Genomic DNA, 27,091 nt, shown 5'->3' with positions numbered 1-27,091 from the left:
TATATATATATATATATATATATTTAGATACAGAAATACATACTACTGTGTTACAACTGCCTCCAGTATTCAGAATAGTAACGTGCTGTGCAGTCTCAGAGACCAAGAACAACATGCTACATAGCCCAGGTGTAGAGCACACCCTCCCATCCAGATGGGATTAATACACTCAGTGATGTTCACACCATGGTGGAATCACCCAGTGACACATTTCTCAGAGTGTATCCCTGTCATTAAGCAACTCTGGACTATACCTCATTACATGTCACGTCTGAGAGCCTCAACCTCTTGGCAGCAATGGGCACCCATAAGACACCTTTTCCCCAGAATTCTCTCATTCCTTGGTTTCCGTAATTTCAGCTCTCCTCTGAAAAGTTCATTTCTGCTGCCATTCCCAAAATGCCATTTCTTCCCCCAGATCTCCTTCCTCAACTTGCACCTCCTCCTGGATTGGCCGCCTTCATTCTCACAGTTTCAATGTCAAGACCAACATCTGCACGTGCAGCCCCAGAACTGCAAATTCAAATGCCCAACAATAAACCCACATCTACCTTCCAAACTTCTATGTGCTTGTATCCCATTATTACAAAGTCATCTTCCATCATTCACCCATTTCAAAAATGCCAACTATTTCTCCTGTCCATTCTCATATTCAAGTACAGATTCCTAGAAATTATTTCTGAAGTCTGTGGACTATTGCGATCAGACTCCTGATGAGTACACCCTAATTCCAGTGTCCTCTAGGCACCCTCTTCAGTATACCTAGTACAACTGTTGTCCAAAACAGACCTCTGAATGTGCTTGCATGAACACCTGTACTGGTTCCTGTCACCTAGAAGAAAATGCCCAGCCTCCTCACACCTTCCCAGCTCCACCTGTTTTTCAGTCCCATCTCGCCACGTAACCCACTCACTTGTCACTTCACTCCGGCCCACTCAATGTCCTTCAATAATCACACTTTTCCCAGTGTGTGCCCATCTTCTACTTCTCTCACAACTTGATTTATTTTCAAATGTCACCATGTCTATAGAGGCTCTCACAAATCTCGAGGCCACTGAAACGCCCAGGGTTGTTCTCAATAATAATGTCACACACCTACTATACTCTTCTTCCCTGTTAGAGGGCAACTTCCTTTAGGAAAAATGTGGTGTCAGGCTCTCTTTGTAGAGTTAGGATTCAATTAACAGCCACTACGTAAAGATGTGCCCATAATAAATCACCCTTCTGAATTAAAAGTGAGAAGACGCTGAGTTTGAGTCCTTGTCAATTTAGCAAAGCTAAGACACACTCTGTGAGTTTCCACTTCATCTGTAAGATGAGATAACAGTATCTTTTCCAAATGTGAAATGCTACCACAAGAACCAAAGGATGCCAGTTAGAGGAAGCCACTCTGTCAAATACAGACCGTTACGTTAAATGAAACCCCAGGGCATGAGATTTGCCATATATTATTTTACCTAAAATATATTAAAGGTTAAGAGATTATAAGGCCAATGGCCAAACTGAGCGTAAAAAACACAATAATACTCTCTGATATGCAGATGCTAACACACAATAAGGGAGGGAGGGAAGAAGAGAAGTTCATTGGATTAGACAAAGGGGAATGGAGAGAATGGAGGGGTAGGAATAGGAAACACAGTAGAATGAATCGGACACAACTATCCTATATTCATATATGAATACACAACCAGTGGAACTCCACATCAAGACCAGAGTGAATGTGCTGTGCAGTCTCAGAGACAAGAATGGGAAGTCATACTCCATATATCTTTAATATGTCAAAATACACTACTGCCATATCTCTGAAAAGAACAACAACAACAAAAAGAATAGATATTGTATTGATCTTACAATTACCTCTCACAATAACTCCATGAAACAAGTCCTACTATATTTATTATTTGCATTTTACACACCAGGAAACTGAAAAGCAGGAAGGATGGGTGACTTGTTCCATGTATTATGAAGCAGGGTCAGGATCTGTGGCTTATAGTCTGGGTCTAGTCTGGCTCTAACCGCACAGCCTATCTAAATAATGATCTGACCCACTTAATTCTTGATAAATGATAAATTTCCTTTCCTTTTATACATAAAGGTGCTCAGGTGACAGTAGTGATACATTCAGATATGAGGTCTGCTCCATCAACTGCTAAGAATTTTTCCCTGCTATAAGGCTCTGGAGTGTTGAGAGCCACAGCCGAAGGGGCCCCAGCAAACTTCCAGCTGCCAGCTGATGATTGGCTCACAGCGGCCCCAGCAACATCTAGCTGATTGGCTCCTCAGCCCCAGCAACATCTAGCTGATTGGCTCCTCTGCGGTGATGCTCATTGGACTGTTTCCCTGCCCTTTCAGACCACGGAGCTGCTCATTGGGGGACTTTTTTGGCTCCGCCCACGTGACCCAGCCAATCGGCCTCAAGAGCAGGAGGATTGTGGGAGGTGGAGAGAAGCTGGTGGGGGAGAGAGAGGCTTGTGGGAAGCCGGTGGTGGCAGTTGAGGCTCTGAGGGTTTTTCCTGAGAGGCTGTTTTGTTTGGCATGTGTGGTTCTAAAAATAAAGTTAGTTTCTTTTGACAAGTGGCTCCTGATTGTGCCCAGCCAGACTGCGGCACTGGAGAATGGATTTTATCTATACAGTACATTAGCTTCCTTTCCATATGGATCTTACCCTTTTAATGAGCTAATATTTCAACCATCCAAATGGGATACATGATACATATTTATCTTCTTAAATCATTAAAATGTTTTAGTGAAGCAAAGGTAGAGAATTTGCCAGTTCTGTTCTTTCAGATATTCTGGTTGTCTGACAAATCCCAGTACCTGCATTACATTTCTTATTATGACCCAAGGGTTCCCTCTGTATCAACTGGCTCCAGTTCCTGCTTCCTACTGATCATCTCACAGTGAGACTCTGCAGTTCCCAAATCCTCTGTGTATTATTCAGGGAGGAATTGTGTGCACACACTGTCTCCAAACATAGCACACATTTCTGCAGCACCCCTGACTGCTTCCCACCCAGAGGTGCACACTTGAACACAACTAGAGGGGGCACCACCCTCTTCACAGCTCTTCTGACTGGAAGGGTTAATTCTCACATAATCTACTTGGTACCAACATTCTTTTCATTGTTTTGTTGAAAAATTTTCCAGTTCAGTGTTGTATCCTATTTTGGTGTATTCCATTTCTCTACTCTGTCGGCTACAGAACTTCTTGGATTACATATCAGTGCTTTATCAATATCTTATAGTTCTATATTTAATAATTTATTTAACATTTTCTATGTGCCAGATTCTATAGTAAGTGCTTTACATACTCTATCTCAAAACAATCCCAAAATGAAGGACAAATTATATTTTATCAATTCTAAGAAGATTTTTAAATAATCATTCTAGCAAGACAGTAGAATGAATCAGAAATTACTTTCCTGTGTTCATTATGAATATATGACCAGTGTAACTCCACATCATGTACAACCACAAGAATGGGAAGTTATACTCCATGTTTGTATCATATGTCAAAATACATTCTAATGTCAAGTATAACTAAAAAGAACAAATAAAACATTTTTAACAAATCATTTTAGCATCTCTGAAATCAGGATGCTTCTCACCATCAATAAAAGGCATGTCAAAGTGGTGACACCATTTTTCTACACACATACAACACTGTTACATCTTAAAGCCAGTGGTATTTCAATGAAATTTATTAAGTACCATATTTAATTCCATTGAAAAGCTAAACCAGAGGCCCTGTATATTGAGATGTCCCCAAGATTCCGTGGACTGACATACAAACTAAATAAACATTGGAAAGGACTTTACTGACTTGTCTTCTTTTTAATAGTTAATTGCAGCATGAAGACAGGGTTCCGTCTCATAATTTGCACCCTTAAGCATTGTAACTCCAGCTCTCAAGCTCCACTGAGGCTTGAGTCCCAATTCCCCCAATAAACTAAGTCTGAAGATTGGGCATATTGCTTAAAGTTAGAATAACAATCCTAACTCCAGGTTTCTGAGATGATTAAGATAATCTATGTAAGAGCTCATGGCACAATGAGAGATACCTCATAGTGACTGAATGACCGTGATGATGATACTTTCATGAAATAAAATTAGGAAGAAATAAGTAACTGATTAGGTTGTTTTGCTCTTTACCCCCAACCCAATTTACTTCCAGATAGTATGGTAACATTACCATGATCTCTTTGTTGCCATGGCACCAATATTTTGTATGGTGTAAATTTAAGTTCCAAACTTGGAACCCACTACCTGTTCTACACACACAGCTAAGATTCTTCATCACTTGAATTCTATGAGCATTTTCTGAGCATCTGCTCTTTATAGTGTCCTGTTCTTTGTACCAGGTGTAGTAAAGGAATCAAGGAATAAGGAATTATCCTCCCCTGAGTCACTTTTAATTTAATGGGCAAAGAACATTGTTTGTGAACATAAGATTCATGGTAAAATATGATCAATGCTTTAAAACACAGACAAAAAAGTTATCAGAGAACGACTATGGAAGAGTTCATATTTTGATGGATCATAAGGGAATTCTTTAGAAAGATGACATTTAAGATGCATCTTGAAGGCACAACTACTTGTGGCAGATAATAGGACAATTCTAGGAACAGAACTGGAAAAGAAAAAATAAATAGGCAGACTTCTTCATCCACCTTTGATGCAGCATCCTATTATCAGAATAGCCTTCCCACTAATATCAATAGAAGATGAATTTTTAAAAAATCAAACAGTATTTAAGACAATAAGAGAACATATAGTGGGCCAAGATCCTGGAAAAAATACAAGCCATGCTCATCACCTGCTGCTGTTTTTTGGCTCAGACACTTTGCTAATTCAGGTCTCCAAACACAGTAACCAAACAGCAGCGGCAAGAGGCTTGCTACAATCTTACTGAGCTAGAGAGTAAAATATTGGAGGTAAGTTTACCAAAGGACCTAAGACCAAGGACTAGGATAGAAGAAAACCAAAGAGTAGAAAGAACACTCTGCATGCAATTGGTCTTGAGGCATTTGATCACTCATACTACTCATGATCAGTGAGATGCCTTGAGCCCAATAAACTGAACAGCTACCCTGGCATGGTGGCCCATGCCTGTAATCCCAATGACTTGGGAGGCTGAAGCAGGAGGATTGCAAGTTCAAGGACAGCCTCAGAAACTTAGCAAGACCCTTAGCAACCTAATGAGACCCTGTCTCAACAGAAAATAAAAAGGGCTGAGGATGTGGCTCAGTGGTTAAGCACCTCTAGGGTATTTAATCACTGGTACAAAAAAAAAAAAGGCTGAGAAGCTAAACATTAATTTTTACAATCAGAAAGTACTGGACACCACCAGCCCTCACAAAATCTATATATATATATGGGGAAAGGGATCATTAGGCAGAAAATGTCAATGGTGCAGAGGGTAAAAACACTGAGCCATAGGAGTGGCCTTGAAACTTTGCATAGTCAACAGTCAACTCCTAGTGAGTTCTCCTCCAACGGTACCTCTTCACCTCTCTTGTGTGGTCTGGAGTAAGGCAATAAATTTGGGGGCCTTGTGCTTTTCCTTGACAGAAAAAAAGGATTAGTTTATACTTGTTAATTAATAAAATAAAATGGTTAAACATGATGATGTTTAAAATCTTTTCCCATTAGTAAATCTATTTTGTGATTAATTTTAAAATACTAGAACTAATACATGGGGAATTTTGATGCTACTGACAGAAAAAGAAATCATGAGTCCTTTGACCTTCACATTGCAAGGGGCTTTCTGACCACTGCCACTGAGAAGATCTGTGGATAAGGCATGGATGGCTTCAGAGGGGAAAAAATTTATGAAATACCAGTGCTTTCTAACAAAAATTTTTATAAGTACAAGTGCTAGAATTTATATTAAAATAAGCAACGAAAGGGAACACTAAAAATAGACAAATGAATTACTGAGCATGAGGAATCACAAATACAATTAAACAGAATCTTATTTAAAATCAAGTCTGCAGGAATTTAATGAGCATGTAAAACTGTTCTGGGGTTACATGAATCAGCCGTTATCCAAGCTGAATTAAAATTCAGAATTTTAACTTTATATGCTGTATAGACACTTCTTTGAATGACAGTAATAGTGTCACTGTTTTTATTTCGACCTTGAAAGATGAAATTAAATATTGGTTTGCATGTGTTAATAGTAATCTACAAAGAAAATCACAGTAGAAGATATGTAAAGAGAAGAATTTATTTATAAAACTAAAATTAACAGTGGTATAAATTTGCACAGACCCTTTATTTTAACAGCATAAGCAAGCAGGAGCCTGACTCAGTTCTCTAAGAACATCATCATTTTTGACTGACGGGAATAAATAACTCTATGAAAACTGTAACTATTCTTTAAATCAAAATGTACAGACAAAGATTATAATATACCAAATGTATTATCATACACCCAGAGGGAAGGGTTTGACTTATAGAATAATTAAATCCATAAGAGTTCATACCTTATAATTCAATAAAAAGTTTCTTGTGCAACATAAAGAACCACAAATCCAAGTGTGGTGGTGCACACCTGTAAAATCCTAGCAGCTAGGTAGGCTGAGGCAGGAGGATATCACGTTCAAAGCCAGCCTCCACAACTTAGCAAGGCCCTAAGAAACTTAGCAAGACCCTGTCTCAAAATAAAAAAATATAAAAGGGCCGGGGATGTTGCTCAGTGTTAAACACCCCAAGTTCAATCCCCTATACAAAACAAAACAAAACAACAACAACAACAAAAAAAACGCATGCAAATATACAATAAATCTAATATCTGCAAATTATTAAGTTACCTAATTTTTATGGGAAACAATATTTCCACTTAGCTTATTAAATTTAAGGAGGTTTTTGCCCTTAAAAAATATACTGAAACATACAAATTAGTAGTAATTAAACTTTTAAAACCTCTACACACCTAATAATACAGTTGAAATTTACATGGCTCTGGATTCCAATCCCAGTTTTGCTTTTATCCATGCGACTTTGGGCAAGTTTGTGAGATGAGCATTATGGAAATACCTGGTGCAGTGCCCAGCCATGCATTCAAAATAAGCATCACCTCTTGCTAATATGCATTCAGTCCAACAAGATTCGCCCAGTTCCTCTGAGTAAGGTGTGAAATTAATACACAAGCCCAGAACCAGAAGCCGTGATTTGTAGAAAGGATACCTTGGCTTATTAAAAAAAAAAAAAAATTGAGAGAGCTTTCTTCAGCGGTGAGGTCTCCCAAGGGAAGGCAAGGTAGAGTGTGTGAGAAGCAGAGCTCCATGGCTGTTAGAATGGCCCATCTTTCCCCCAAGGAGAGGCTGCTGACAGAGAGGCTCCTGCAGAAGCATCTGGCCATCTCACATCAAGCCTTTGTCAGAGCTACCCAGGTTCCGGTCCCTAGTGCCAGGGCTGCTACATGGCCCTCAGTTCATCAGTGCCAAGGCATGGCATGAATTTAAAACTCAGAGGGTTTCTTAGATAACAGTCTTTGGGACATGCAGAGGACTATGTCCACACCCACCTGCATTTGATCCCTGCTGCTCTGTAACCTTGGCAACTGAACACAACTTTTAGATGATCCTAGGTTCCCAGTATCATGGGTTCTTCTCATTTTAAGCAACATCAAATTCTACATAGATGGTTCTATCTTCAGAAGGATACATGTCCTCTGCACCAGAATCCCTATGTTTTGGAAAAGATGGATGAAATTTGGGACTGATACTTACCCAGAAGCACAAGTCAATACAATGAATGCTCAGTGACACTGAGCCCCCCAATCACTTTTCTGCCTGACAACACATTTCTGGTGGTCACCAAACCACCCAGGCAAGGTGATAGCTTATTTCTGGGCTATCATTCCTTTTGCAAAGTGTTGCCCCATTTCAGTTACCATCCATCAAGGTTCAAAGTGTGAGCTGTGTGTTTTTTCTGTTTTCTTAAGTTGTTCTAGCGGATAAGTGTGATAAATTTTAAACAGGGAAATCAGCCAAATATATTTGCATGAGTCAATGAACTGGGCTTGCTTTAACCTAACAATGACGGTATGCACTGTTCCAATACCTTAACCCACTCACAAATTTCATTTTAATATCAAAATACCACTCATTCTGGAATTCACAAACTGTACTTGTAGTAATTATGTGCCAACTTCCTTAAGACTAAATATAAAAATGTGGAGCCGGCTCACGGTTGTGCTGTGGTCAAAATGAATCCTAACTAGCTTCACTAAAGAAAACGGCCTTTTTTCTCTTACTTATAATATAACGCATTTTTCACACTATGACTAAGTTAATAAACTTAAACACAAAAGGCTTTTTATGAGTAATAAACTACTACTTAATATAGCGTCTCAATAGAAGAAAGTTGATTAGCTGACTCAGAAGGTAGAAAGCCAAATTATAAAAGTCATTTAGTTCTACTAAAAGGAAGGCTTTCTGATTTAAAAGGACAGAGTTTTAATTGGGTAGAGAGGTCTGCAAGGGAATCACCAAGGTCAAGAAGATGAAAAAGACTGGTGGCTTTTTAATCTGTAAAACCTGGATTGGGATCAGCCTCACTTGGTGCCTTCTCTGAGCAGAGCCCTGGGAGACATCTGCCTCTCCTCCGTGGGCCTCCTGTTGCCAGTGGAGCCTCACAGATGTTGATGACTTCCTCTCAGCACTTGGTGTGAAAGCCAGGTGACTCCCACCAGGTGAAGGACATCAATACAGGTTGCAATTAATTAGAACAATTAACTAATATCACCACAGATGGGGACTCATTCAAGAAACCCATGCTAGTTATCTGTGTACAGGGGCTGGGTGCACAAAACATCTCCATCCAGGAAGCTGGCAGTCTAGCAGGAGTGACAGGAGGAGAATCAAATCCAGTAAGAAGAGTTTCACATAATACGTGTATTTATAAAAGGGAAGATCGAAGTAAGGATACCATATATGGTATCATCTACAGAAATGAACTATTAAATGACAAGGATATTCCTTAAATGCTTCCAGCCATCTGTGTATATAGTTTTATTGAGCTAAACACAGAGAAATGCAAATACACAGATTAAAGTCATTCTAGAACTTCAATGACTTTAACACCCCCTCCCCCAAAAAAATTCCTTTCACTATTGCCACTTTTCTTACTCTGATTTAAGCAGAAAACTTGAGCTTTCTCTCATAGTTCTCTCATTGTCCAAAAGGTCACAACTGACATATCTTGCTGGTCATTTGTCATTTGCTGTTTCCTTCATCTGAAAGAATCCTGACATCCTTCTTCCTGTCCCATTGCCTTTAAATTCTTCTGGAATGAAGCAGTGTTTATATACAATGACAGATTAGCATACACACCACATACAGGCAGTGTTTACCATCCACCCCAGAGCTTCTTCTGGGGGCAATCATGGCCTCTTGAAGCATCAGGTTTACCAGATGCCCAAATGGCAGGAAGCTCAACCACAAGGTACTGCCCAACTACTTTTTTCACATTTCCTTCTGTGTTTGATAACGGCTGACTCTGAAAGACATTTGTATTCCATTATCTATAAAATAATCCCCTTGAAGACCTCCAGAGCAAAGCTCCTTGGAACAGAGAAGCATTGCTTGCAGGCACTAAGAAGCAGGCTTCCGGGTCTTTTCAAAAATACCACATGAAATAGGACACCCTTGGAAATAAGGACCAGCTTCCTGGCCCAGGCCTCCCACCACCCAAAAGGAAGCCAAAAGATAAAGGGTCTAAGGCACCATCCTTCCCTAGTTGTCTACTGTCAGCAGATGGAAAGGGTGGAACAAGAGATATCAGAAGTTAAATCCAAATTAGAGAGTACACAAGTTCCTTAGCATAGTCCCAGTAAGAACAGCTCTGCTATGCACAGGTCATGAAACCAAGTTTCCAATAATGCAAATTAAATTTTGCCTCCCTATGAGGCAAATAAAACACATATAATATAAAGTCATAAGTCGTCATTTCATCCCGTAAGTGAGCAGTGCCCTGAGAATTATGGACAGCACACAGTTTGTCAGTCATTCATATTTTCAGTAGCTACTTACTGCATGCCTTTCCTTGCCAGGCCCTAGGAAAACAGATGCTGACAAGATAATTTTACCTTTACCTGCATGGAGTTTATATTTTCATAGGAGAGACAGAGCGTAATGGGGTATATAATGGATGAAATCTAATTCCAAGGTATGAAAAGAAAAATAAGAGCAAATTGAGAATGAGGAGCAGACTGAAACTGGGCAAAGTTGGGGACATGAAGAAGTGATCTGGGAAGAACCTGCAAAAACGGAGGTTGGTGACGGGTACAGTCCCTGCTCACCTGAGCAATAAACCCCCAGGATTCTCTAATGCTGCCAAACTATACTTTGCTAGCAGATATACTGTGAGAAAATAACAAGCTAAATTTAAAAGTTCATGAATTGTTTAAATATGAGGGAAACAGATACGGGGCTGCTAGACATTCTTGTTTGGGAGTCATTCTCAAATATTTCAGCAGCATGAAGAGATCTTTAAATAATTTCCTTTAAAAATCTGGGGAAAAGGTTTTGCAAAGATCCTGAGGTAGGACCATGCTCGGAGTGTTTGAGGACCAACGAGAAGATAAGAGGAGCTGGGGAGGAACCGGTAAAGAAGTGATAGAGGAAAAGAAGCTGGACAGGTGGCAGGAGCCAAATCAGGCAGGGCCCTGGGTGCAAGGGAAGATCTCTGACTTGGTTCCACATAGGATGAGAAGTCTCTAGAAGATTTGAGCAAAGGAGTGACTGCCTTTGGTGTCTATTTTCAAAAGTCCACTGTCTGCTGGCATGGTAAAGGCAGGAATGGAACTGACATTAGTGGAGGGTCACCGCAGCAGTCCTGGCAAGAGATCTTGATAGCCCAGACTCATTGATGGTGATATCCATGGTAGGATGTGATCAGATTCGGAACATGTTTCTTTGGACAGTGATCATGGTCCATATTAATTAAACGCTCAGAGTTGCCCCTTTACTGCATTAGACAGTGTAACAATTCCAACAGCTCCGATGGAAAACACCAGGCTCAGTTCACAGGTGAGGACTTCAAGGCTTCGGTTAAACACTTGCTTTCTGAGCTTCCGGACCCTCTCTACAAGCAAGACTTATAGTTCCTGGTGGCTCTTCACTTCTTAGAATAGTGGAAACTCATCTTCACCAGCTAAAAGACTTCAAACTTCTACTTCCAGCCCTGTGTAGCTAACATGTCCCTAGGCAAGAGGCCATACCCTGTCCACATCCGGAATGGTCATGTCCCAGAGCCCATCCTTCACCAATAACCTATTCTGCCTCCCAAACTGGGTAATGACAACCACAATGAGTGAAACAGAAGGTTTTCCTACTTGTTACAAATAACCCAGGGTGACCACTTAAGACTGAAAGACTACAATCAAAAAAAGAAGTTTATCATATAAATAAAATATCCCCTGATTTAAATAAGATGTCAAGTCATCTGGCATTCATTTTTGTACCTTTTGACTATGTTGTGGCGATACGCATCCTTTCCCATACCTAGCTGTTTCCACTTGTTTTCTTCTTGCTGGTTCCCTGGATCCGGGTATTAGTGATCTCTCATCCATGGTTAAAGCGATGCCATAGTGCGTGAGATCTTTTAGCATTACAATCCTTAGGAAATGTTTTTTGAAGTATTATTTCTTTTTATTTCCTCCCTGGAGGACTTTGATTCTTTCAAAGGAAAAAAAAAACAAACTCCAATTCCCTAAATAATTAACAAAGGAGGAAGTGGGTCATTGGGTGCATGCCTTTGGGGTATATAGTTTGTATCCAGTCAGTGGAGTGAGTGTGTGTGTGTGTGTGTGTGTGTGTGTGGTGTCTGTCTGTCTCTCTCCCTCCTTCTCTCTGTGTCTCTCTGCTTCTGATCACCATATGAGCCACTTCCCTCTGCCACACTCTTTCACCATGAAGTTCTGCCTCAGCTTGAGCCCCAAGGAATGGAGCCAGCTGTCTATGAACTGAGACTTCTGAAACTGTGAACTCTCAAATAAACCTTTCCTCTCCTAAAATTGTTCTCGTCTGGTCTTTTAGTCACAGTAGAGAAAAAGCTGCCTAAAACAACAGCTGAAATGAGTTTCCCAACTGCTGCTTCAATCTGCATTCAACATACCCCAGGCACAAGTGTGTAAGTGAAGAGCAGGCGTTCACCAGTCAAGGTGCTGACGGCTCTATCACTGGGGCCTCTTCACCTCTAAGTCCTCACCTTGTATGTCTTGGCTTAGCTGCCAGACTGGTCTAGCTTGTGGCAAAATGACGCTGGGAAGCTGAGACAGGACCAAGCGGCAGCAGGACAGTTGCTACCACTAGTAACTGACAAGATACTCTTCTCCAAAGGAGCACCAGGTCAGTCTGTGAACGTTCATCCAAAGACTTCACTAACAGGCTATTAAAAAAAAAAAAAAGCAAAACAAACAAACACCCTTCTCTATAGCTGCACACAAATAGCCTTTGACTAATCCCATGTTCTGGAACTTGACCTAAGAAGGTAATCATGGGTACCCACCCATGTTTAGCTCCATCAGGATGTTTACTGAAGCACTGTTTGTATAAGAGAAAAGAGGAAACAGCACTGAAATTTCATGGAAGCATTAAGGAAATTTCAAAATGGACCATTACATTTTAAAATGCTACAAAACTTGTATGCAATACATTCCCAATCTGGTAAAAGTCAATACAATATAATGAAGCATATAAGTAAATAGAATAAGGGAGTAGTTATGCTATTTTTTGTATGTGTGTGTGTGTGCTAGAGATTGAACCCAGGGCTGCATCAAGCACTCTACTATACTCCTATTCCTGGTTATGCCGAGTTTTTATTATTTTCTACTACCTTTTAAGTGGTCTAAATTTTTAAAATTTTCTATTTGACACGTGTTTCATTCAAAATAAAAATCAATGTATATGTTTATGTATTTTTAAAAGCTTTGGGACAACAGACACACGCACAGAATGCTATATGATTACCAATGTTTTAAAACCCAATGTTCTTCAACTGGTTACAGAATGTCTTTTCCTTAGACCAAGGACTAAATTAGGCACCTGCTTTATGCCTCATTCTACAAAATAGATGCATATTTGGAAAGAGAACTCAAATTAAAAATCTTTCTGACTTCATTTATATGAGCCAAAAACTAAGGAAAAAATGCTTGACATCATGGAACTATACTTGTAATGAAATAGAGAGGAACAAATATTAACACAGTTCATCTTTCTGGGTCTCCAGATAATTTAACGATATTTACTGAACTCTTCTAGGAATGGGGAAGTTAACCATGAACAAAATTGCCTAAAAACCCTGATCTTGTGGAGCTTATGTTCTGGCAGGACGAGATAAAATCACCATGTTAATGGTAAGTAAAACTGAGCAGGGAGAGGGGTAGAGTGTGCGTGGATGAGGGGAAGGGGATGTTGCTGCTGATTTCAACAGAGTGGCCAAGCCCCAGTGATGGGGTCACATGAGGGAGAGAGTTGAAGGGGCAGCCAGCCCTGTGAATGTCCAGGAGGAAGAACATTCCAGGCGTTTTCCTGATAAATGAAGGGAAAACATCTTTTCTCTTCCACTATTCTTTGGGCCATCTGGAGTTACATTTCTGATGTAGATTTAGTCAGCTCACAGCTACAGAATAGCCAGATGAATAGCTTCTGAAGAACGTGAGGTCCAGAAAAAAGAAAAAGTTAAGGGGAATGTGTTAGTCAGCTGTTCATTACTGTGACCAAAATACCCAACAAGAACAACATAGAAGAGGGAAAGTTTATTTTGGCTCATGGTTCCAGAGGCTCAGTTGAAGGTGGGCTGAATCCATTACTCTGGGCCCAAGGTGAAGCAGCACTCAGGGGAGAAGGGTGGGGCAGAGGAAAGCTGCTCAGCTGTGGCAGCCAGGAAAAGGGGCCCCAGGGATGGTGAACCCACCTCCTCCAGCCATGCCCCACCTGCATGCACTGAACCACCCAGTGAGTGCCTTCAGACTGAAATGGACTAAGTAGGGGAGGGCTCTCACAATCCAATTATCTCACCTCTGAATATTCCAGCATTAAGCCGTTAAGGGACAACTTGTGTCCAAACCATAACAGGGGAGAAAAGGCATTTGCACGTGCCCACTGACAATACCTACAAAAACTCCTAGAGTCTTCACCTCGTCACTAGTGCATACGTGGACTGTGAAGACAAAAGTAGTTCATGGTGGAGAGATGTCAGGCTCTACTGGTTAGGATACAAAGCATTTTCTTACAGCCTTCTCACCTACTATTTCTGCCTGGATAAGATGTGAATGAGCCATACATTTAGTACCAAGTTATTTCTAAGATCGTTTTTAAAAAATCTGTTACTATGGGGCTGGGGTTGTGGCTCAGTGGTAGAGCACTTGCCTAGCATGTATGAGGCATTGCATTTGATTCTCAGCACCACATATAAATAAATGAATAAAATAAAGGTTCATTAACATCTAAAAAATTTTTTTTATAAAAATCTTTTACTATGAAATATACATTCACACATTGAATATGAAAATATCCAACATGTAAGTTTTAATTTTCTGACAAATGATGCTTGCTTCCAGTGGAAAAGTGTCTTTAAATACCACCATGTGTGATAGAACAGGCAAAGCAAAAAGGCAAAGGTTACTTATAGGAATCAGTTTAAAACCACAAATTTGAAACAGTGAGATAAATGTGATTTTCCTGCTTTATTATAGAAAAAGTAAGAGCTAGATATAATCATGATCATTAACATTTAGGCTTTCAAAGACAAAGCACATTTATCCTGCCACAAATTAAACCACCAAGTGATTAATCACTCAAAGTTTAAGAGTAAATGTTATATTATACCTATCATAGCTGTGACTTAGAGCAACACTGCCCAGCACAACACCATCTTGTTTGGGGGGGGGGTATTATATTACCAACAAAACCCTCAAGAGCAGAGATAATCTGAATTGAATATGAACTTCATTCTAATTCAAATTTAGCATCTCTCAATTTACATGATCAAATGCACAGATTGCCAGCATCGCTTCAGTCACTCGGCAATACATGAGATCCTATTTAGAGTATACACCAGATAAAGTGTCTCTTCTAGGGATAAACTCAACTTAAGAGCTGTCAAAATACGAAATTCTTTGGAAACCCAAGTTTCATGTTCAGAAAGACAACAGTGATGATCAAGTTCCTTCATTTCAAAAAGCAGACATAGGTTTCTAAACAAATGAACTTTACATCCAAAGCATAATCACTCCTTTCTGAAAACTATAAGAAGGGGCTATAAATAAAAAGCTCCAGGTTCTTCCTAGAACTTCCCAGATTTCATGGTCATAAAATCACTTCCTTTTTTTGAGAATCCAGGGGATTTTTAAGAAGAAAAAACACAAGAAGAGATAAAGATCAAGTTCTTACTATGCTAAAGATTAGGAAAGAGAAGGTAGAATTCTTTCCAAATCCCCCCAGATACGTATTTCTATGACCAAAGATATGTAAACAAGCCATTCGGTGTCGTGAAATGCCTAGGCCATATTAATTACACTGCCAAGAGTGTTATTTAACACAATGAATTGTGGCTTTTAATAACAGAGGCTGGAATTCCTGGCTACTGGATAGCTGCCCATAAGTAGAGAGCGAGGTGAAGAGTCATGGTTTAGTGAAAAATAAATAAATACACATATAGATATATAATAAGTGGAGAGAGAGAGATTGGGTTGGGATGATTGAGACTAAAGCATTAATGATATAGTTTCTGTATTGCATCAGAGGAGAAAAATGAAGTGGGAACTAAGACTCCTGGTATATAAATAAATATACGTGTGTGTGTGTGTGTGTTCATTTTCAATACTGGGGATTGAACCCAGGGCCTTGGGCATACTAGGCAAGTGCTCTACTGTGGAGCTACATCTGCAGCCCCTTTTTACAAATTTATTTTATTTATTTATTTGGTCCCAGGGATTGAACCCAAGGCACTTAACCAATGAGCCACATCCCCGGCCCATTTTTTATTTTTTATTTTGAGATCGGGGGCTCGTTAATTTGCTTAGGACCTCACTAATTTGCTGAGGCTTACTTTGAATTAGCAATCCTCCTGCCGCAGGTTCCTGGGCCACTGGGAATACAAGTATGGGCCACCATGCCTGGCTACAAATTTATTTTGAGTCTGGGTCTTACAAAATTGTCCAAGTTAATCTCACACTTGCAATCCTCCTTTCTCAGCCTCCTGAGTAGCTGGGATTGCAGGTTAGAAATATTTTTCTTAAATACCCAAATGATAGAGAATACTATATTTTCAGGCTTGGGGAGGCCCTTCAGACATCATCCACTGGAACCCTGTGTGGGAATCCTGGGATCAGCAACTCTACTGGGTCAGTTTCAATCTGAATGCTAAAGAATGCTTAGCCAAAGAAATCTCTTTCACTTTTAAACACTTTGCAGAAGCAGGCCTGTTTTTAATGACATCTTCTCCTCACTGATCCCAGTTTGACTCCATAAAGCTGGGGTCCCAAACCCCTGGCCCCTGGGCAGGATGGGAATTAAACCATTGGTACCCACCAGCACAGGAAAAGAGCCTTTGTCAGTCAATTAGTTCCCTTCCACCCTTGGAGAAATGTAGAACACATGGATCAACTCCATCCTGAGCTCCCGCTTTCCAAGGACAAGCTTGTCTCTAAATCATTTCTGTAGCCACCTGCTCTCTCTGCTCATCCCCAAGTTGATATTAGAAACTCAGCCTCTCAAAAGTTCTTCCCAGACAGCTAGAGGCTTAACTCCCTCTTAAATATGTACTTGTAAATAGCAGAAAGAAAGCTAGCAAGCATACTCTTTTAAAAAATGAAAAAGAGAAAAATCACCACTTACAGGACCTGGCAACTCGAGAGCAATGCCACACACATTTACCTTGTGGATCACGCATGTCTATGCTGTGACAACACTGCAGTTCAGGCCAAGAGTTAGCACGCATGCAAAGGAGGTTAGAAGATGCCCACCAATCTTTAGAGAGAGCTGGAACGCATCTCTCAAGTCACTGAGGCCACAAACCAAAATGGGCCTGACTGTCTGGACCTCTAAAACATGAAAACGTAAGTAAATAAAGAGAATGTTCCCAAGGCTTCCAGGGTCTCAGTGCGTCCTAGGGGTATTATGGTCCAGCCTAGGGTACCTGAATGTCAGTGTGTGTCACTGAGTTCAGGGCTCATGAGGGTTAATGTTGGCTGCTATGTGTCAGCTAAGGTATGAGCCCAGTGTGTGTTAACCCATTTAATTCACAGAACAAGCAACTGAGGTAGATGCTACTATCTTTGTGTCACAAATGAGGAAACTCAAGCCCTAAGAGGTGGAAAACTTACTCAAAGATATACAAAGAGAGTAGCAGAGTCAGGACACAAACCCAAGTGGGTCGCTCAGAGGCTGCTCTCCTGGTTAATGGCTCCTGTAAATGGTTTCTAGAAATTTCTGCTATCACTTCCCTCAGAGCATATGGAAAAAAGGTTTGCAGGCAGGCATCAGACCAGCTCCCACTCTTCACCAGCACCTCCATGTTCACTTCCAGGGCTCTCACCATGGGGGGAGGGCTGCATTCCAGAACCCCTTTTTGCTCTAGCCCCCAGGTTACTCTTCTACTACAGATGTGGCCCCTCACAATTCTTGATAGGGGACATATAAGTTTTTGGGCCACTGCTCCCATATCAGGGAGAAGCAGTTTTCTCTATTCATCACTCTCTCTTCGGAAGGACAAAAAGTATATGACTTGAAAATCCAGAAATGAATAAAGACTGGCTGATAAAAAGAGGAAAGGAAGCAAAATGAGAAGGAGAACATGAATTGAGTATATTCTTCCAGCGACTTGGGAAGCTGAGGAAGGAGGATTTCAAGTTCAAAGCCAGCCTCAGCAACTGAGCAAGAATTTGTCTCTAAATAAAAGGGCTGGGGATGTGGTTCAGTGGTTAAGCACCCCTGGACTCAATCCCCGGTATAAAAAAAAAAGAGAGAGAGAGAGAGAGAGAGTATATTTTTAAAGTACCTATTAGTCATCAGGGAAATTCAAATTAAAACCACAATGAAGGTAAAATTTCACATCCACTTAAATGGACAAAATGAAAAAGATGGGTAATAACAAATCCTATGAGGATGTGGAGAAACTGGAACCCTCATGCACTGCTAGTAGGAATGGAAAAAAGGCTCGGTCTCTTCAGAAAAGAGTCTGGTGTTTCCTTAAAAGGCTAAACCATAAACTACCATATGACCCAAAAAGTTTACTCAGAATATACCCCAGAGAAGAGGCACACGAAAATTTATGCATAAATATTCACAGTAGCATTAGTTAAACAAACCAACAACAACAACAAAAGAAACCACCTAAATATCCATCAATTGATGAACAGGTAAGTGCGGAGCATCCATAGTATAGAGTACTATTTGTCAGCACAAAGGAATGAAGTCATGACAGGACACATGCTACAGCCTTGTTGGACACTGGAAACACTGCTGTAAGAAAGAAGTCAGGCACAGCAGTCCACAGACCTGATTCCATTCACATAAAATGAGCAGATGAGGTAAATAGAAAGATGGAAAGCAGATTAGTGTTTGCCTAGCGCTGGAGTTGGGGAAGAATGGGAGTAACAGCCCACAGCTATTAAGGGTTTCTTTACGGAATTAACATGATATTGTGTAACTCCATCACTATACTAAAATACATTGAGTTGTATGTTTTAAGTAAGTGACCTGTTTAGTATGTAAATCACATCTCAATAAAGCTGTTATACTGGGCAAAGTAACTTCTTATAAAGTAAAACTTAGACTAGTCTATCCTAGGAGACTCTGCATTTTTGTGAATGAGAAAGCACAATTGCAGAAGTGGCAGAAACTCAAAATCATTTATTTGGGAAAAGAAAAAAAATCAAAAAGGAAGGGCTTATAAAAGAAAAAAGAAAAAAAAAGTCTTTTTAATTGAATTTCAAGATACTGGTTGTGTTACTGTCCTATCACACCGAATGCCTAGATATTCAAAGATGGTCTGCATAACTCCAAATCCTTTTTTCACCAAAAGCCACTAAGTTAAAAAAAATAAAGGACCTATTTCTTTTTTAGAACTAACTTACTTCTTCCTTCCTTTCACTTTTTTTTTTTTTTTTGGTGGTGCCAGGAATTGAACCCAGGGCCTTGTGCATGCTAGTCAAGCACTCTACCAACTAAGCTAGATCCCCAGCCCATGTATGTATGTATGTATGTATGTATGTATATACATATTTACATATAAATAAAACTGTATGACCAATGTGTTTCTGCAACCTGTACAATCAGAAAAAATGAGAAATTATACCCCATTTGATTCAAATGTATGAATTGTCAAGATCATTGTACTGTCATGTGTAACTAATAAAAAAATAAAATTAAATAAAGGACCTAAAGAAGAGGAGATATAACATCAGATTTTGAATTTTTTTAAACTTTTTGAGGACTGAATTAAAAAGTCTACCCCTATAAGGATCTCTGATACATAGCATTCCAAAATCACAAAATAAGAATATTTGATTGGCATCTAAAATGTATAATTTCCTAACATGAATTTAGAACTCTGACTCCAATGTTACTAGAAAAAGTAACGACTTTTAAGTTCTGGAACCAAGTATAAGGCATTGACCGCCAGACCAGTGCTGGCTGTTTTGAGATTCAGACAGAGGAATATGAGTGTGAACAACGGGTTTACCATGCTACCCTGTCACATATTTCCTTATACTAAGACTTTAACAGAAATCAGTGCAACCTCTGGCTAATGTGGCAAAATGTCAAAAGATAAGATGGAGCTTTGTGGCTATTCTCAAAGCATTAACACATTTTTGGAAACAGGAAACTATTAGATAGTAAAGAATCTCCTTTATCTTTTTTTTTTTTTTTTTTTTGGTCTACAACTTTACTATTAGTATACCTTTTACTCCCACCATGCCTTAATCAAGTCTCACTTGTATGGAAAATCAGCTTAGTGCTTTCTTTAAGAACAGGCCAGCCATTAATTGATCCAGTGTGTTGCCAGTCCTGGAAAACCTTTTTAGAAAGGAACAAATGATGCCTTACTTTGTGCTCAAAGAAGCTGAGTTTAAAATTTCATGCTTATGCACAAGGACATATTTAAAGAATCCTGTAAAGTCAGTTAACAATTCTCTTGGAGTTTAAGAAACCAAGAAAACCTTTCCTTCATACCTTTCTTCCCACCCTCTGGATCTTCTACATTAAACAAAATGTTTATTTAAAGATACTTTACATGACTTAAAGCGTTCTTCCAGAGTCCTAACATCTTTGGACATCAAATTTAAGCAGCACTCCTCTGATTAGGGTCAGAGAATAATCTTTTTTCTCCTAGAAAACTGTTGAACTCAAGGAAATATACAGAATATTTCTAAAGTGCTGTATCCTAACTTTTCTAAGGTAACTGGCCTCCCTCCTTGTTGTTAACTAACTCAGCACTGCGTTTTTTCTGGCCTGTGTTTCCTAAGTCTCTAACATTTCCCCTCCCCACCTACTTGTGTTAAGGTTGACAAATTTCCTTGACTATAACAGCTGGTGTTGATTACCAGAGGCAAATCCATGATATATTTCACTAATAGGAGACATGAGCTCTTGGAATGGAAACTTGTCCCCAAAGAGAACACCTCCATGAATGTAACCAAAGTTTGGTGTTCCATTTCAGTGTTTTTTGCTTTTTTTAATCTGGCTCCAAAAGAAAATATTTTTGATTAGGCTACTCCAGTCAGAAAACACATCTGCCACTTCTGTCCCTCTTGCCTTCCACTGTATGCCACAGCCTCAGGCCAGGAGCCCCTCTAAGGAAGGAGGTCTACTTCTCAGGCACACAGATACAAGCAGTACCCTTCACTCAAGGAGGCTCCTCTGCTAAACCTAGTGGCTTATGCTAACAATCCTGAAAAATAGAGCTTTTAATTTTTTTTTTCCTATCAGGGAAGCATTGCACATGTCAGAAACAAGTGTCATCAAGTTGAACTTTGGGGTATATTTCTAGTTCTGGTACTTAAGATCACCAGAAAAGCTTACTTTTTTCCCCACCCTGAAATCGCCTTATTCTTGCCAGAAAGAAAATTTTGAACATATTTAAATTTCCAATCAGGCAAGGGGTAATGGAACACTGGAAAAGTAGTTATAACTTCATGGCCACGATGCTCTTCTTGGCTTGCTGAGGATTGTTTTTATTCACCAATGTGCGTGCCTGTCAGTTTCTCAGGATGACAGCCTGGCAGAGCTCAGTTACTTTCAATATTATTTATGACGTGCGTAAAACCAGTGAGGGAGGGGGGACTGTTAATCTCCCACGAAGAGCGGAAACCTAACTTGCAGAAGAAGCAAGTTTGCAGTGGCAAGCTGCTAGCAGGTAACTCTACCCACCTCCTGATACACAGACACATGCATCAGGGGAGCACCTGATGCACACACCCGAGTGCAGAGCGAGTTATCAGATACACCGGCTCCCAACAGGTGCAGAACCGGTCACTAACCAAGACCAATATCCGAACCCTGTCTTCCAAAGCCCGCCTTCCAAAGTCTTCTCAGAAAAGTTAGCCCACCTCAACAAAGCCGCGTCCGAGCGGCGCTATGCCAAGCTCTTTGATATTTGCCTAATATAGTGCATTCTCTACTCTTTGTAATCCCCCGCCCCCAAAGTGACGCGGGGCAAAACTTAATAGGTCCGGGGAACCGAGACGCGTCTTCCGCGCAGCACGGACTTTCCAGAAAGGAGCTGGGCTGCAGGAGCTGGATCTTTCTCGGCGCCTCGGTCCTCTGTCTCCCCTCCCCCGCACCCGCCCAGCACCCGCCGGGGCAACTCACCTGCGTGGGGCATGGTGATGGTCTCGTTGGTGTTGGAGCCCGCGTTGAAGATAACCACAGCGGAGGCGTTCTGCAGGAACGCGTTCCGGATCTTATCCCTGTACGTGCAGTTGCCCTTGGGGATGAGGGCTATCCAGTTCTTGCCGTGGGTCGGCGCGGCGAACTTGGTGTTGGGGTCGCAAGCCAGGCGATCGTGGGCCGAGCTGGCCATGACCACCTCCCCGCGGGCGTCCTGCTTGGGCGAGTGCTCCCCGTAGCGCCCGCACTCTGTCTTCTCCGTGTGCAGCTCGGCGCCGCCGCCGCCGCCGCCCGCAGCCCCGGCCCCGGGGTCCGGCGCGGGCTCGGCGTAGGTGATGTTCACGAAGGCGGTATACCATTCCTCCTTCTCGGCCACGGTGAAGTCCAGGCAGAGCAGATGCACGAAACAAAAGGAAAGCAGCCATGTTGAGAGAGCCAGACTGCGGCACGCTTGGATGAGAGACATTGCCATCTTTATCCGCCGGGGCCCCCTCCCCGCCCCCCGCGCCCTCCTCCCGCCCCGTCCCTCCTCCCCAGCCCGGGCCAACCCCGGGCCGGCCGCTTCTCCAGCTGCTGCTGCTACTGCTCACTCCCGGGCCCGTGGGGCCGCGGCTGGGACGCGCAGCCGCCTCGGGGACCAGATTCCGGGCGAGCGGGTGGCGCCGGCCCCTTCGCCTCTTAGCCGAAGAGCGACGGTTGCATCTTGCTTCTCCGGCGCGCTGGGGGTGAGAAAGGAGGGGGCGCTCCGGCTTGCGGAGGAGTCCAGCTGCCAAGCGTCCTGCTCCTTCGGCCGGCTTCTTCTCTCATGGGGTGGCAGGGGGCCCAGGAGCGTGCTGGGTGGCAGCTCTGCCCGCTCCGGCCCCGGCGGGGGCGGGCGCGGCCGTTCGCAGGCGGGGTGTCCCAGCCGCCGCAGCCGAGCGCCGGGGTGAGCGGGTCCGGCCGCAGCCCTGGCGGCCGCCCCCACTGCGCACCGGTTCGCTGGGGCAGCTGCGTGCGCTCCTGGCCTGGCTGATGGCTGTGCCGGGACACACGCTTGCAGCGGGAGGGGTCGGCTCAGGGAGAATGGGAGAGAGTGGGAAGAGAGGAGTTACGCGGTCCGTGTGTGTGTGTATGAGTGTCTGTATATGTTTGTGTGTGTGTGTATGTGTGCGTGCAAGGAGGAGCTTAGTGTGATGTCAAAGCTTCTGGGCTTCACTTGCCACGCTCCCTCAGTCTCTCTCCATGGACGGCAGCGACCCCTGCCGGGTCTCACATTCACCATCAGTTTGCGACATAATCCAGGTGGGGGCAAAAGGGGAAGCGACCCCTTGACCTATAAGTACAGAAACAACTTCCTGTGCCTTAAATATAGCAAAATATGCCTCTTGTAAACAACCTTTTCATTTGCTGGAAGAACTACGGTGAGCTCCCTTAGTACCCGACCCGGGACCAAAGTCTAAATCTTGTTAGTCTCAAGGTCTTTTAACACTGCTCCTGAAATATCTAGAACATTGTCTATTAAACTTTAGTTTTAAAACAGACTAATGGGCCTTGTGAAGTTTCTGGTCTAGTAGGCCTGGGTTGGGCCCCAGAACACACATTTCTAAGGAGTTCCCAGATGATCTAATGCTGCTGGTCTAGGGACCACTCTGTTAGGGTGGGTATAGAAATAGGCAGGCTTCTTTTCTCCCATCTGGAAACAAACACGTGACATTTTCCCCCCTTATAAAGTGGACATTGTCTAACTCTGGAGGAAAAGAGACTGGATGAGCCATTTCTCTCTGTATTTATTTTGGTTGTCATGACTGGCATCAGAGCACTCACAACATCAATAGGCAAGGGAGATTTGTTTGGGTTACTGTTTAGCAAGTGCTCTCCAGTTGAGCATGTAGATTACAACTACTCAGCAGAGAATACGGTTTCCCTAGAGTAATCTTAAAACTGTGGCACAGCATAATTACTTACCAATTAAGTGCTTGGTTGTTATCCTTTCTCACCTATGGTTTCCTTGGTTTGAGAAACCGAAAATATAAAGTGTTGAAAAATATTTGTGTGGTGGTTCTCAATCACTCACAGGTATTTCCCCCCCTATCACTCACAGAACCAGGACCCAATTCATATCAAAAAGCAAAAAGTCCACCATTTCCCCAGGACCTGAATACATGTACAGCTCTCTGTTAATGAATGTCCACCAGCAAAACTTCTCTTTTTTGGGCAGCAGTACAAACAGCTGGTGGCTGTTAGGGGAGAGCAGAGAGCCCCGGCTATACCCAAATTAGAAGCAGGCACAAGAACTACTTAGAAGAATCTGTCTCTATGGTATTTGATGTGCTGGATTTGTATGTGTTCCTAGCTTATTCGTTTTAGAAAATAGGCTTCTAGGCAATTGGGACAGTGCTTTTTATAGTGCCTAATGCCCAAGGAGGCAAAGTGGAGATGCCTGGCTGCTGGTTTCTGAACCACCAGAGATCTGAGGGAGGAGTACATTGGCTCCAAACCCCCAGGTAGATTCTGCAAAAATGCAAACCATGGTGATTCCCCAGACCTATCTTTTAGCAGTTTTCCTCTAGCCACAAAACTTGGAGAATCTGTGTCATGAAGAATGTATGACTCTCCTTCTGTGCCCTTTCCCTTAGAGAAGTTAGGGACTGAAGATAGGCAGTCAGGAAGGCAGCAGCATAAGTACTCTCATAAGGAAAATGGGAGCCAGCTTCTTACTGTTGGAGAAGGAATTTGTAAATATTGAAAAAAAAAAAACTATAAGAAACTCTGAGGTATGGGATTGGATTAAAAATGAGCATGGAATTACTTAAAAAAATATATATGTGTCAGGTTGTGTTGTGGCTCAGTGGTAGAGCACTTGCCTGGCATGTGTGAGGCACTAGGTTTGATTCTCAGGACCACATATAAATAAATAAAATAGAGTCCATTGACAACTAAAAAATTTTTAAATATATATATATATATATATATATATATATATATATATATACATACACACACACACACACATGAACATATATACCAAATCTCTCTCCATTCAGACTCTCGAAGCAATGATCAGAAATCTTGCTTTCTAAATACTCACCTTCAAAATGAAAGGTCTATCCTCTCTAAAACTCTTATGAAAGAGAAAGAAGAAAGAAGAACTAACTGATCCAAGATGAAGACACAAGACTTGACGATTAAATGCAACAAATGTTCCTGGATCCTCTTCTGCACTGGAAATGAAAACTAAACACTTGGCAAAAAATGAATAAAGGCTGTAGATTGGGTAGTATATTTCACCTGGGGTGATTTCCTGATTTGAATATTTACCATGAAGTTTTGTGGAGAAGGTCCTTGTAGGGATATGCCCACTGAAGTATTTAGTTGTTACGAGGTGTTCTATCTGCAACTTGCTCTTACATGGTTCAGGAAAAAAAATGAGAAAGAAAATCTACTATAAAATCTTTGTTTTCTCTGGCCACACTTCAGAAAACTTGGGAACTCAGTTCATGATGTTAAAAAGTCAAAGTTCATTTTTTTCTGGAAGAGGGACATTAATATGCTTCCAACTTTGTGCTAATGATTCCTCTCCAGCACAACTATGCACATTTTCAGTGGCATATTTGACCTACTGAGCTGGTGTTTGGGGAAAACATAGATCCCTTATCACATCTGCTGTCAAATATATGACATTCTTATAGAGCAAACACCTCTGTATTTCTTCATATCACAATTTTTTTATTTTTTAGTTATAGGTGGACACAATACTTTATTTGGGGGTGGTGCTGAGGATTGAACCCAGTGCCTCACACATGCCAGGAGAGCGCTCTACCACTGAGCCACAGCCCCAGCTTCATATCACAATTTTTACTGAGTATTTTGATACATTAGTTAGTGGTCCAGGCACTAAGTTTACAATTGGGAATGGAAAAAGATAAAGTTCTTGCTCTGTGGAATTGACATTCTGGAGCCAGAGTAAACAGAAATGTTTGAGAGTTTCCATAATGACAAGCAATAACAGGTGCTATGAGGAAAAGGCAGTAGAGCACCTGTAAGATAGGTAGTTTATTTTGCATAAGGTGCTACTTGGTCAGTTGCTCTGATGAGATGATGTTTTAATAGAATCCTGAAAGAAGTGGAATTCATAACAATGTTTGGGAGACCAGCTGTACCAGGAAGAGGAAATCAGAAGAACAAGGTCCCTGAGGGCAAGATTGTTTATATACAAATAAAATTTCTTTTAGTTGTCAATGGAACTTTATTTTTATTTATTTATACATGGTGCTGAGAATCAAACCCAGAGCCTCACACATGCCAGGCAAGCACTCTACCACTGAGCTAAAACCCCAGCCACTGAGGCTCGAGAACAGTGAAAGAAACAGTAAAGGAGATGAGATCGGAAGAGATGGGAGGGCAGATCATATGTGGCAGTCAAAGTGAGAATGCTTTGGATTGTATTTTGGGTGATAGGAGAATCCCTTGAAGATGTTTGAGTTCCTACTTTTGCAAGTATATGATGTGTTTTAAACGGTTTATTCTGACAGTTGTTGGAGCAAGTATGGAAGCAAGGAAGACAGTTAATGAACTATAACAATTTTGGAAATGGAAACTAGTGACTATGACAGGGAGGTGGCAATGAACCTGTTGAGATGTGATTATCTCCTCAGTGCATTTTGAAGGTGGAACAAACGGTATTTTTCCCTGGTACCTTTGATGTGGAGTATGAAAGAAAAGCAACTGGCAAGATGGGGTTGTCATTTTCCAAGATGAGGAAGATTGCAAGCAGAACTGGTTGGGATAAGAATCAAGAGTTTTGGAGAGGTAGAGTTCAAGGTGCCCAGAGGTATCCAAAATGGCAATTAGATGCAATTTGCCTCAGCATTGTGTGTGAGAAGGGAGATTACTAGATCAAAGCACTTGAAGACTTTTCAAGTTATGTGTTTTACCATATAGGATTACCAAATCGCTTTTTCAAAAGTTGGCATCACCAGGCACCAGGGTAAAGTGAGCTCCCACAAACAGCTTTTAAAATATTCTCAGAGGACAGCTTAGCAACGAATCCTGGCCTGTGGGAGGATTTTCTCCACCAGTCAAGCGGCCTAGGCCAAATAGAATTAGTAATTTCCACAGGGTTCTTTGATGTAGGGAGATGATCTTGTTTTAGACAGGGTGGGAGCAGATTTGACTTAAACACATGCAACATGTTTGTGTCTGAGTCAGAAACAGAGCAGCCAGTGCAGAGAGTGGTAGTGCCCCGGTTCTCTGGGTGCTAGCTGATTG

General features: G+C 41.6%; 1 protein-coding gene across 1 annotated transcript in view; it reads right to left on the bottom strand.

The window, feature by feature from the left end:
- Rnf150 (ring finger protein 150) overlaps window positions 1-22,355 on the bottom strand; it is a 227,251-nt gene extending 204,896 nt beyond the window's left edge. Inside the window, exon 1 of the mRNA XM_046459568.2 lies at window positions 21,827-22,355. Within this exon, the coding sequence (XP_046315524.1) occupies window positions 21,827-22,316 (490 nt within the window). The 5' untranslated portion in view covers window positions 22,317-22,355. The remainder of the gene's footprint in view (window positions 1-21,826) is intronic.
- Window positions 22,356-27,091: the final 4,736 nt, after the last annotated feature.

Source organism: Marmota monax, unplaced genomic scaffold (genome assembly GCF_021218885.2).
Source record: "Marmota monax isolate L192 unplaced genomic scaffold, Marmota_monax_Labrador192_F-V1.1 WCK01_AAM20220418_F8-fsc00039, whole genome shotgun sequence".
Classification (NCBI taxonomy): Eukaryota; Metazoa; Chordata; class Mammalia; order Rodentia; family Sciuridae; genus Marmota; species Marmota monax.
Note: the sequence above shows the minus strand (reverse complement) of the source record. Positions and strands in the feature narration are given on the sequence as shown.